This window comes from Oryza brachyantha, chromosome 10, assembly GCF_000231095.2.
Source record: "Oryza brachyantha chromosome 10, ObraRS2, whole genome shotgun sequence".
Classification (NCBI taxonomy): domain Eukaryota; kingdom Viridiplantae; phylum Streptophyta; class Magnoliopsida; order Poales; family Poaceae; genus Oryza; species Oryza brachyantha.
In genome coordinates this window covers 57222-71045 of record NC_023172.2, presented here as the reverse complement: position 1 = coordinate 71045, position 13824 = coordinate 57222, and the positions used below count along the sequence as shown (strand labels likewise).

The window sequence follows — 13824 nt, the reverse complement described above, 5'->3', positions numbered from 1 at the left end:
AAGCTTGGAGGGCAAGACAGGAGGCCATGAAGTTGATTTACGAGGAATGGGATGAGGCATATAGCCGTTTGCCAACACTGATGCAAGACATCAAGCAGCGAAATCCTAGCATGGTATACAACATTGATGTCTATCCAGACCAATGGATAAATACAAATAGGGTGGAGAAGAAAATATTTATGCGTGCATTTTGGTCCTTTGGCCGATGTGTGAATGCTTTCAAACACTGTAGGCATGTTATTCCAATAGATGCCACATTTTTAACTGGAAAATACAAAGGTGCTCTGATGACTGCATTGTCGTTTGATGGTGATGGCCAGCTAATTCCCATAGCATTCGCCTTGGTGGAGAAGGAAAACTCTCGTGATTGGGCATGGTTTATTGATCGGGTCCGGAGGGTTGTGATTGGGCCAGAAAGAGAGGTGTGTATTATCTCTGATCGACACCCCGGTATACTCAATACCATGCGGAATGACATCGGAGATTTGCCTCTCATACACCATCGGCGGTGTATCAGGCATTTCGCCGCTAATTTTCATAAGAGTGGGGCAGACAACGAACATATGCAAGACTTGATGCGAATATGCCAGATTGAAGAACCATGGATATTCGATAGAGACATAGAGAAGTTGAGACAACTTGTTAGTGATAGACCGCGCAAGTGGCTTGAGGACTCCTTGTCGGAAAAAGTTAGGTGGTCTCGGGCATACGATGAAGGATGGCGATGGGGATTTATGACATCCAACATGGCGGAACAATTCAATAACGTTCTAAAGGGCATTCGTAGATTACCGGTCACGGCAATTGTGTCATTCACATTTATAAAGTGTAATACGTACTTCGTGGATCGGCATGAGAAGGCGGTCAAACATGTTCAAGGTGGTCATAAATGGGCTAAAAAGGTCTCCTGCCTACATAAGCGGGAGGAGAAAAGAGCTAGCAAGCACACGGTGACCTGTTTCGACAAACAATCCAAGACATACGAGGTCACCGAGAGAGGTGGCATTACAGGGGGGGGCGTTAAGTTTGGTGCAAGAGCTTTCAAGGTGGAGGGAGAAGCCAACAGGTGCAGTTGTGAGATACCGAGGTTGTACCACCGACCTTGCTCGCACATCATTCATGTATGTTTGATACATGCGCTCGAGGTTGATGCTCCTTCACGAATGCCATACGAGTTCTCGACCCAAGCTGTTGCCAACACGTGGGCTAGCCGATTCACACCATATCTTGACCTAACACAATGGCTGACATACGACGGAGAAGAATTTGTGCCTAATCCGGCGTTGGAGATTAAGACAAGAGGTAAAAGGAGGTCAAGACGCTTCAAGAACGATATGGACGCTGGGTGGGGCGCTTCTAAGAGAAAGCTTCCATCTAGCCTACAGTTGGAAGCGGCTCCTTGTAAAAATTGATGCTCTTTTTGCCATCTAGAAGGCCACAAAAAACCTAGGTGTCCAAAATGGAAGAAAAAGGATGTTGAGTCTCAAACAACAGTGGTTAGTGCCAATGTACCTTTAACTATCTGTTGATTGCCGTATTTTTAAATCTTTGCATTCCCATTGTTTACAATTTTTTTAATCACCGTTATGTTTTGCTAACATGGTCTCTTCTTTTTTTCGCAGAATGGCGGACGAGGAGGGTAACGCGGATTATCCAGCACTGCATGAGTCATGGGAGGCGAGCCATCGAGGGCGAGCTATCGAACGTGGGAGGGTGCGTCGATGGCATATCGTTATGTACACTACCGAAAACTGTTAAGTCATGTACTAACTGTTCTTCTACTTTTCAGGTGCTTCGTCCTATTCGCATCCGCTGCAAACGACCAATGCAACTTGACGAGCGCTACTATCGGTACTTACGGACCGTCAGATTTCTAGGCACCGTCGTGGTGCTTGATAGCAGGCTGCCTCAGTTCAACGCTGCAGCCATGACTGCTCTTGTCGACCGGTGGTGGCCTGAGACCCACAACTTCCATCTCCCTTGTGGGGAGATAACGATCACCCTCTAGGATGTAGCGATGATATTGACGTTGTCGCTGAAGGGCCAGCCGGTGATAGGAAAATCTGAGATAGGAGGGTGGAAACCCAGATTGGAGCAACTCCTTGGTCATAACATAGTTGTTGAGGGGTATGCTGACAAGAAGAGGAAGTCCTCAGGGGTCCCACTGTCTTGGCTATATCAGATTTTTCTGAGCTTGACGAGGACGCCAAAGAATAGAGGGTTAAGTGTTATGCTTGTGCGTATATCCTCTACCTGCTTGGAGGAGTTCTGTTTCCAGACGCTGGAGGGGACATAGCTTCCGCTATATGGGTGCCTCTGATAGCGGATTTGGATAGTCTGGGACGTTTCAGTTGGGGATCAGCGGTGCTGGCATGGACATATCGCCAGCTTTACGAGTCTTGTTGCCGTCAAGGAAAGTCGTCAAACTTTACAGGATGTGTCTTCCTTGTGCAAGTATGGATGTGGCTATGACTGCCCATTGGTAGGCCTACGTGGAGGCAATGCAGATACTAGCCGCACGTTCCGAATGACATGTGGCCTTCGGCGGCCTATATGTTTGATGAAGTCCCACCCGCGCATGCACGTACCGAGGTGGCCTACAAACAGTACACCAACGAGATCGACAGCCTCCAGCCCAACCATGCAAGTAATTTTAGTATTTCAATGTTGCGTTCGTACAAAAAAACTTGCATAGTGCTTCGACTTTCCAATTTACTTTTGTAGGTTATTTGGCTGCCATGTAACACAAGGGAGGCAGAATTGCTGCACTTAAACTTGATGTGCAAGAGAGACCAGGAGATGTGGTGCTACCAATGCCCATTAATCTTTTTTTGGGCCGTCGAATATCACCTTCCACACCGTGTAATGCGGCAGTTTGGGAAGCGCTAGGATTTTCCTGTAGAGGACATCTCCACCTCATGAGATCTTCATAGGTATTTTTCCTTGCGTGCCACCCAAACTAGGAAATAGGAAACATGTTATTAATGTATCTTTCACGTCTGCAGGTACGACTAAGGGTGTAAGGGAGCCAGCCCACCAACCCCCTTATAGGTCAATTAAGCGGGTAACCCGGTGGGCTACCCGCTTAATTGACCTATAAGCCGGTTGACGGGCTTGCCCACTTACACCCCTAGGTACGACCGCGTACACACCAAGAAGGTCTCCGATTGGGCGGCGAAACACCGTGCCCACATCGACGCTTGGCGTACCGCTAGCGGCAACGACCAGTACATCGCAGCGATTCATCAGGACAGACATTTTCACGAGTACCTCTCTTGGTACCAAAGGACTTACCGAGTCTTCCTGCGACCTACGTGGACGGAGGATGACATAGTGGAGGCTCCATCGTCCGGGGAAGACAATGTGTACGACAAGACCACACGAACGGGGTCTCAAATGGAGCAAGCTCCCGTGCGGGACCGTATATAAGTCTCACTTTACTTCTTGTACGGGTACTTACTAAAATTTGATATGGTGACCTTATGTTTCTCATGCTACAGTCAAGAGAGTTGATGAGAAATGTCAATGAAATTGGCCATGCACTTGGTTCCCCGAGCGGTGGTCCTGACACGGAGAGCACTCTCCATAACGTTCTCGAGGTATTTGCATTCTCCCGTAAGTACTTTAGCATGGATCCTATCTATTTCTAACCATCCAATTATTAATTTGCTTGCAGAAGGTGTGTCGATGTTGCAAAAAAATGGCGGCGAGGCTTGGATGCAAAGCCGTGGGCCTGGACGTGTACGTCCCACGTCATATCCCGCCCCGTGTGAGCGGGGCGACGCGCCCGCCCGCCGCTCACCTCAGCTTGATCCTCCGGGGTTGATCCTACGGCGTCGGCATCACGTGCTCGCAAAGGCAAGGCGGTGCCCCCCCCCCCCTCCCGAGTGAGGATGAGGAGGAGGAGGAAGATGAGGATGAAGAGAGCGAGAACGACGATGAGGAGTACACTGGTACAGACGCCGAGGAGATTGGGATGTCGCAGCTACCGGATGCCCCGCACGCCTCGCAACAAAACCAAGCAAGGACTCGGAGGGCCCGTCAAGGCACTCAAAGGTAAATATGGAATTCGAACACTACAGCTTGAAATTTGATATACGAAGTGGCATATAGTAACCTTGTGTATTAATGCAGGTACACACCTGGATCGCAAGCAGTGCGTCGTTGCACTAGGAAGTAGACAACCACGATTGACTTCGGCCACTACTCGGGATTGATGTGTTTATCACTAGCGCTAGTCTATCTTTTCTCGCATTAGGACCGTAGATTCGTCGCATTTGGACTTGTGAACCATGATCGATTGCTTGACTTGTGTGAACCATTTGGAGTACTACCAATAGATGTGTGAACCAATGTTGTTTTATCGTGTATATTTATGCCTATGGTTGAACTACTCGAGATTGATTTGTGAATCATGATCCTACTATCTGCGATTGAAGTGTTATATTGTTGCTTGTGGCAGTGGCTTATATTCAAATGATGTATGTCTAATTGATGGAATAATATCTGTCGGTGAACATGTATTTATTTCCCTTGCACCACGGTCGGCGCCATAGTTATTGGCGCAGCCCTCCTATACGACGGTGCCAAATATCACGCGCAGACAGGACGGGTGGGCGGTCGGGAGGATGGCGCCAGATACATTGGCGCCGCCCACGTACATGACGGCGCCAATACATGACGGCAGCCAGGACGGGTGGGGGTCGGGAGGACGGCGCCAGAGATATTGGCGTCGCCCTCTTACATGACGGCGCCAATACATGGCGGCGGCCAGGACGGGGGGGGGGGGGCTGGATGGCTGCGCCAAGATCCTTGGCGCCGTCCTCCTGAGGCATTTCAATTTCAGTTTTAAGGGGGCAAAACCACTAGAGCCCAACAATTTGAATGTCACATACTAAATAGTTAATTTTCATCCAACATCGTCTTATAATTATAATAGAATCAACTACAAGTCTACAATAATTCATGTTAACAACCTCCAGTAATCGTTACCGAGGGCTAAAGGTTCCAAATGGAGTTGATTTGAGAGGGGGAGGTGAAGGAGGAGAGAGGGGGCGAGAGGATGAACTGGCTCGGGTGGGGGTGGGGGGTGGGGGTCGGGCGGGTAAGTCTCCCTCCCAGAGGACGGCGCCAATGATGCTGGCACCGCCCTCTACCACGTCAACCTCTCCCCGCTACAACCTGTCTACGTGGCAGAATGGCAACGCCAATGTCGTTGGCGTCGTCCTGTTGAAGGAGCGCGCCAGAGACGTTGGCGTCCTGGAAAGGTCCATTTCCGGAATAAGTTTTTCAGGGGTCTGTTTATAAAATAAGTTTTTTAAAAGGCCAAATGTCAAAATTCTAGTTCTTCATATACGGTTTTACGTATGGGATATGAATCAGACTTGACCTATAGTTGCCGCAGCCATAAATAGATTTTTTTTCCCACCAAAAAAGAAAGGGTGTAGTCCAATGCCCTAAAGAAAATTATGAAGGTCCAATCATGTCTAATACGAAGGCCTAGACTGGTTTGTCATATGTGCTAGAGACAACATTTGGGCCTAATGATCTAGCCCATCCATCTTCACATGTCACGCATGCTGCAACATCATTATTGTTCCCTTTGCCCCCAAATTCCTCCCTGTTGTTTGCACTTGCACGAACACTAAACTAATACAGGCTAAGACTTATAGAATTGAGACTTGTAAGGCCAATGCATTACAATTTGCAAAATAAAATTAATAAAATAATACTCCTACTGAATTAGGAATACTTTAGAGCATCATGTATTGGAAGAGGACACACATGGAGTTGAATTATGATAGTAGCTAGAGAATCCAGCGACCACATGGAACCACGTAACAAAGCTCATGGATTAAGTATAACTTTTTGGAACATACGGAAAGCTATCATTTAGCAAAATCCTTTCATATGTACAGCCAACCTCTTATCATGGAACGGTCATTAATTAAGATCTTTTCCTTCTTAAATATTTTGTACTTAATTAACTTTTCTCTGATTTATGTTGGATAATATTTGATATAGTATTTCTATATTAGAAGTGCTACTACGCTAGCTATCTGCATTGTTTGTAGAAGCAAGAAATATTGGTAGGCAGCTAGCGTAGCGTAGTAGCAGTTGTGTGCCTAATAACACAATACATCGTCTATAGTAGTAACATCACATGTTGTCTAACGTGACACTTTTATTTTTTCACTAATTTTATATAAATAAATACTACTAATTAGAGTATTTCTTGTGTGTACACATACGTACGTATTGGTACATTATCGTTTAAAGGTGAACAATAATAAGATGGTATCGTTATGTCGATTGTGAAGAGAATAACACGTAAATTTTATTTTTTTTCTTGATGGGTACTGTAGCCTTACTAATTTACATTTTAGAAAGATGTAACTATTATACCACATGCTTAAATAAATAACAATAAATAATATCTATCTATTTTTAATATAAAATATAGATCATAATTTTTATTTTTATTTAGAGTTGGGGATGAGTGTTATATAGTTGTTGTACATGATATCTTTTTATTTAAAAAGATAAGTAGATGCCATGCTATTAAATAATTTTATTGTGTATTTACATATAATAAGGGGATGATGGAAAGATGAGATCTTCTTATCGATAGTGCCAATGTGATCCAAAATCATCAACTAAATTCTAAGTTGCAATTAATTACTAATACTAATTTGAAATTAATATCCGGTAAAAAGGAAAAGATATTTCAGTTACATGGAATTATGTGTTGGCACTATATTTGGATAGGTAAAATAAGTAAATCCTTTGACCTGTCCAATATTAAATCACCGCAGGCAAAGACAAAATTGCTTCCAAGCCTCCAACGAAAAGCGATAAAACGAACCTATGCATGTTTTTGGATAATAATGAATAAAACGCAACTAGTGAAAACATGTGCTTTTCATGGTTGCTTAACACGTTCTTTTCTTGCTATTACTTCAGTTCCAACTTTTTAATGCCTTAATGGATATTATTATAATGTCTAATATCAATTGATTCTTTTGGTTAAAAATATTATTTATTTTAGTTCTTAATTAATATGTTGATGTACTTAAATCAATCGAGATGATGTGCATAACATCGTAGCGTTATCACACGTAAATTAACAGTAAACCAATAGGAAGAATAGTGTCACAAGAGAAACTATACACATAATGAAACCATATTTAGCACATTGGTTCTATAATAAAAGTGTCTCTCCAATGTGTTTTTCTATCAGACCCTATTCAACACTTTATATTTTATCTTTGAATGATCAGACCAATACTTTACATTTTATCTTTCAGTCATCAAACTTTTGAACTTATATGTATGTCCATGGTTTTATACTAGATTAAAAATCAAATAGAATATCAGTCCGAATTGTCAAAAAAACCCAAATCCTTCTGCCCCCATTGTTCACTCCACCCACAATGCCGTGTATCTCCCTTCTAGTCCTTCACAGCCAGTGCCACATCTCTCCCCTCCGTGCCGGCATAGCCACCGAGCTTCCAGATTGGCATAGATCATGACCACTGCCGCTTGTCTCAATTCATATGGTTACCATCGCCACTACATACAGATCATGCAATGAGGGTGAGGACAATCTTGGCGACGACCAATGAGGACAGCAGCAGTAAAACGAAGGTTTGGTCAGACGATCGGACCAGCTAGACCTAAGTGTGCGTCTAGTATTAGTAAAACGAAGGGATCAGTCAGCCAATAATCGTGTTGAATTAGATAACCAATTAGAGGCGAACGAAGGTTTGGTCAGTCAAACCTGGGTGTGCAAGAAGCTAGCGTTTTTAATAGACGCCCTGTTTTGACTTGACCGGGCATGCAAGATGCAAGTACTAGTTGTTCGTTTGGAATTTCTTTTATAAAAAAAACACTATCTATCTATCTATCTATCTATCTATCTATATATATATATATATATATATATATATCTATAAGAAAAACTAATATATGTAGTACAACGAGATGCGAATTGAAGAACCTAAGAATAAAGCAATTCCGATGAATTTGATTGACACCAGGATTTATGGTGCATCTCATTTTCAAGCTGCCTGCGAAAAAATATGCAAGAAGGAACAATAAAGTCCATGTACATTTTGCCTTGCTCTGCTGTGTTGTGTACAGAGAGTATGTATGATGCATCATCTTAATTTGGAGACACCTCATCAAGCAGTTGCATCATAATTTAAGCAGAATATCGCATTGCAACGGCGTACGAGTGTCAGTCGTCCTGGACGCAGAAGATGGTGGGCTTGACGGGCTCGGTGATCTCGACGGTGCCCTCGAGCATCTTGGCGACCTTGCCCATGGAGGGCCTCATGTCGGCGCGGTCCTGAAGGCACCACATGGCCGTCTTGACCATGCGCTCGACGGTGGCGACGCTGGCGGCGTCGTCGTCGTAGGCCTCGGCCTGGACGATGCGGGGGTCGATGATGTCGTCGATGCGGCGCTCCACGTAGACCTTCTCGAACGCCCACTTGGGGAAGTACCAGTCCTCGCTGCCGACGGAGTCCTGGCGGAAGCCGTAGTTGCGGCGGCCGGAGACGATCTCAAGGAGCACCATGCCGAAGCTGTAGACGTCGGCCTTGGCGGTGATGGGCTCGCGGTGGATGACCCACTCGGGAGCCATGTAGCCGCGGGTGCCGCGGATGCGAGACATGGTCACCTTCTCCTTCTTGCTGGTGAGCTTGGACAGCCCGAAGTCGGAGACCTTGGGGCAGAAGTCGTCCTCCAGCAGGATGTTCTCCGGCTTGATGTCGCAGTGCAGAACCCACTCGAGGCACTCCTCGTGCAGGTACGCGATGGCGCGAGCGACGCCCAGGGCGATGCGGTAGCGGGTGTGGAGGTCAAGCACGGGCTGCTTCCTGCCGCCGTCGCCGTCGCCGTCGCCGCCGTGCCCGTGTGCGAACAGGTACTTGTCCAGCGACCCATTGGGCACGTACTCGTACACCAGCATCCTCTGCTCCTTGTCCGCGCAGAATCCCCACATCCGCACCAGGTTCAGGTGGTGCATCCTTGCGATGATGGTCACCTCGGCCCAGAACTCCGCCTCCCCTCCGCCCACGCCCTGCAGCTGCTTCACCGCCACCGCCCGCCTGTCCGGGAGCTCGCCGCGGTACACCGTCCCGTACGCGCCACGCCCCACCACGTCCGAGAAGTCCTTGGTCGCCGCCTTCAGCTCCGCGTACGAGAACCGCCGTGGCCCGCCGGCGGGCAGGTACTCCAGCCCCAGCGTGCGCGCCATCTCCCTGTACTGCGAGTACTTTCGCAGGAACGCCCAGAAGGACAGCACCCCGGCCAGCAGCTCCACCGCGAACAGCGCCGTGATGATGGCGATGTTGCGGATCGTGCTGCGCCCCTGCTTGGGCGGCACCGGCAGCGCCAGCCGCACCGGGCACACCGTGTCGATCATGGTCGTCATCCCCGTGAAGTTGTTGGTGTCGTTGTTGGACGCCACCACCCGCAGGTAGGTCGACATCTCCGTCGCCGGCGACCAGTACCCGTCCACCAGACTGGTATAGTGCAGGCACGTCCGGTCGCCGCCGAACTTGTAGCCGAAGGCGACGCATCCGGCGTTGGCCCGGCACTTGCTCTCGCAGTCCGCCAGGTTCTGCGGCGACAGCTTGGTCATGTAGTTCCCGGGGTCCAACACGGCGGTCACGGCGCCCCCGGAGAAGGCGACGAAGTCCATCCGGACAAACTTGTCGTCGTTGCCCCGGCCGCTGTAGTTCATCTTGGGGGCGCAGCCGGCGCCAAGGCCAAGCGAGTGGTATCCTGGCGGGCAGACGCAGGTGATGGCGTCGGCGCCCTGAGGGACGCAGATGGAGGCTTGGCCAGGGCAAGAGCCTCGGATGGTGCAGAGCTCCTGCACCAGCTGCCAAACGACGCGCCACTGCCTGGTGTTGGGCTGCAGGCTGTAGAGGCGCAGGTTGCCGTCGTAGTCGAGCGTGAGGCGGCGCAGGCGGCGAGGGGAGTCCTTGTCGGAGGCGATAAGAGAGGAGCCGCCGGAGAGTAGCAGGGTGCCATCGGGGGTGAAGTTGAGCAGGGGGGTGACGGAGGAGCTGATGTTGGCGTACATGAAGGTGCCGTGCTGCAGGGTGTAGGAGTTGAGCAGCTGGAAGAGGGAGTTGTTGGACTGCAGAGTGATGCTGTGGTTGGTTCCAGCCCCAGGAATGGCCTGCAACGGCATCAGCGTGTTCGTCGGCTCCCCGAAGCTGGACCAGGCGCCGTGGACGAGGCTTCCCGAGTCGTTCAGACTCGTGGTGCTGGCGCTGGCGTTCATGGCGGGGGAGGGGGACCAAACTACCGATGAGCCCGCGGTCCAGGACAGCTTGCCCGCCGCGTCGATGGCTAGCGTGGAACTGCCGTCGGCCTCCACGGCGGCGTAGTTGTTCTTGTGGGCGTACCATATCACGGTCCTGTCGGGGTTGGCGTTGACCCAGACGGCGAACTGGAACTTGCCCGGGGAGGAGGGGGAGGGCAGGAAGCCGGCGCCGAAGGACCCGCTCTTGGAGACGAGGGTGCGGTTGGTTTCCGTGGGGCGCCAGGGCCCGTCGTTGGCGGAGAAGGTCTGGTTCTGGGCGGCGGCGAGGGCAGGGAGGAGGAGGAGGAGGAGGAAGAGGGCGGCCGCCATGGCCATGGCCATTCTCCCTCGTAGTCGAAGATGGATGGAATCAATAATGCGGAATTGCTCTTGCTTTGGGGATCTGAAAGTAATCTATCTGTCCATCCCAACTTGAAGTTATCTATCTGTCCATCCCAACTTGAAGTTGGGCTGGGCCCACTCCCTCCTCCATTTGTCATATTCAATCCATTTCCTTGACCGGAGACGAAGAATAGTCGCGTAACCATTCCATGTGCGTCCTGCTCTCTGCCGCGTGCTGCTTTTCATATCCAGTCGACTCGAGTCCAGGGCCGGCTAATAACAATATGGGAAAATTTGTTAGAGGATATCTAAAGTTTGTGTTTTTTACTATAAAAACATCGTAAGATCATGTTTTGGTTAGAAGATACCGTAAAAAAATGGTAATTAGTCACTGAACATGATATTATTTTATAATTTTTATTAGTTTTGGAGAGAGAAAACATGGTAAAAATACCAAAATGCCCTTATCTCTTTCCCGTTAGAGATAAAGGAAGACGACAAGAATAGACTCCAGGAGAAGGAGTTGAGGAGACTAGGTGGGATCTATGTGGTGGAGGCAGAGGACGGCGAGGAGGAGCTGCTCTTTTCGATCCGGCACTATCATCTGAAGGACACTTTTGTACTTTGGTCATATTTTCTCTCTTCAAAACCATCAAAAATTATAAAGTAATGTCGCTGGTGTTCAGTGGCTAATTACTACTTTTTTACGGTGCCCTTCAACCAAAATACGATCTCGCGGTGTTCTCTAGCAAAGAGCGTAAACTTTGAGTACCCTATAGCAAATTTTGCCTAACAATATACTCCTTCTCATCGTTTCATAACGTAAGATGTTTGACTTTTTTTTATAATGTCGATCATTCGTTTTATTTAAAAAATTATGAAAACATTATTTATTTTGCTTTTGACTTACTTTATCTCTAAAGAACTTTAAACGTGACTTGTTATTTTTTTATATTTATACTGAATTTTTAAATAAGACGAATGATCAAACATCATAACCAAAAGTTAAACATCTTTTTATGGAAAGGGGTAGTACCAACTATTGAAAGAAATTACCGTGCCACGTAACACAAGACTTGGACTTTCTCAAAAATAAATTACTACTCCAAACATCACTGCATCGCACTACTACAAATTTGATGATCATTCGTTACCGAACCGAGCGACCCGTCGTACACTCAATCATATCGGATGGGCGGAAATAGGATGACTTCATCCGGTTCGACCCTGCTGATGACATATCATTTGCAATGTGAATTTTAGACCCGACATGACTCATCAACGGAGGGACAAAATCAATACCCATCACCTGTTAAGAACAAAAATCAATGCTCGTTACATATGACGATGACCCATTTTACGACGTGTCATCGATGGTCATGGCCCATCACGGCTAGGTTTGACTACATATTGACCGGGCTGAGGGCTGGTTTATTCTCAAGATGGTTCAGACTTAAGATATCAGGCACACACCACCACCAATAGGTTGCTACACGCACGCGGCCCCAACCTTGCTTGAATTAATTACTATTCCATTATTTTCATAATGCAGGAATGTTGAACTTTTTTATAAATTCAACCAAGTTTACTACTACTTGTGTCCCAAAATAAGTGCTACCCATTAATTCAAATTTGAACTAGAAGGGTTGATGTTATTCTAAGACGGAGGTAATACAGAGTAACATCTTCAATACCAAATTAGTTTTACTAAACCAAAAATTAAATATACTTTGGCAGCATATTTGTTTTGTGTTGATATGTCTTCTTGTAAAATTTATTAAACTTAAAAAGAAGTTAACTTGAAACAAGTTAAAACATTTTATAAAATATAGCATAGTACTCCCTCCATTTTTTTACGCCGTTGAATTTTTTATTTACGTTGGACCCTTCGTCTTATTCAAAAATTTTGTCCAAATATACAAAATTATAAATCATACTTAAAGCTAATTTAGTAATAAATTAAATTATAATAAAATAGTCAATAATTATATAAATTTTTTAAATAAGATGAAGGGTCAAACGTAGATAAAAATATCAACTGGGTAAAAAAAATCGGAGGGAGTCACATCTTCAACTGTGACTTAAAAGATTATCATCTATCTCATCATTTGAGATTCCAGGAACAAGCACGGCACGTCAATAATAAAAAAGAACATAAAAAAAATACTTGGTACCACTAACTTTGTCCGATGATTTAGCACTAACTTTGTTCATTTCTACCGTCGCCATCTAATTACGCTTCCTTAGTAATGTAAATTTCTGTTCTAATTGCACCAAAAATACTCCTGGTCAAACTTCAAAAATTGGCCAAGAACTTACCATTTTGATATTTTTCGAATTTTTCTCTAAATCTTTGGAAGTTCTTGACCTAGGGTTATTTCAGTCATTAGAATAAAAATATATAGTATTTGTGGAGGTTAAGTGAACGGTGATCATAAATCATGGAAGTTAAAAAATCAATGACATATTGTGGAACTGAATAATGTCGGTATTAAATCGTTAAATTGGACCAAAATCAATGTTACATAGTTAAAAACCTAGCTCAGCTCGGCTCGTTATAAAGCTCGAGATGGCTCGTTAAGCTCATGGGCCATGCATGAAAAGTTATCGTACACAATTTTTTAATAGGTTATACAAGCAAATTTTCAGTTCAAACGTGCAAATCATATGAAATTATATATAAATATTAAAGTTTGAACTAGCAAATCACATGGTGGACCCATAAAGTACAGAACACATGTATTCCAGGGTAGAAGCAATGATCGCCGGCGAATCGCGTGTCCTTGGTCTAGCTCGTTAGGCTCACGAGCAGCTCGAGCTAGCACATTATTTCTAACGAGCTAAATGCTAGCTCGGCTCGTTAGAAAAATGAAATGAGCCGAGCCAAGCCAAGTTTATCACAAGTCGAGCGAGGTAACGAGCCACGAGCTTTCTTGTCAATCTCTATTTGGAGGACGACGATATGTTCATTTGAGCAGCCGGATGGTAGATACTTTGGACCGTGGACTTTGTTATACAGTAACAGGTCGGCTAACAACCTACGTTCTGTATAATGTTATACAGTAACATTATTTTGATAACAACGTACGCCAATCACATAGCCCACTTATATATCTATATAACACATCCTTTTTACGTCATTAACCTTTGCATCTATATTT

The 13824-nt window shown here is 46.0% G+C and overlaps 1 protein-coding gene across 1 annotated transcript; it reads right to left on the bottom strand.

Annotated features, from left to right (window-relative positions):
* Positions 1 to 8003: 8003 nt before the first annotated feature.
* On the bottom strand, positions 8004 to 10715 carry LOC102705190 (G-type lectin S-receptor-like serine/threonine-protein kinase At5g24080). The gene has a single exon (XM_006661524.3). It carries the CDS (start codon positions 10661 to 10663, stop codon positions 8240 to 8242), a length of 2424 nt encoding a protein of 807 aa, XP_006661587.2. The 5' UTR covers positions 10664 to 10715; the 3' UTR covers positions 8004 to 8239.
* Positions 10716 to 13824: the final 3109 nt, after the last annotated feature.

Bases quoted from the DNA above. Each gene is read 5' to 3' on its own strand.
- LOC102705190 (XM_006661524.3), bottom strand. From the start codon at position 10,663: ATGGCCATGGCCATGGCGGCCGCCCTCTTCCTCCTCCTCCTCCTCCTC.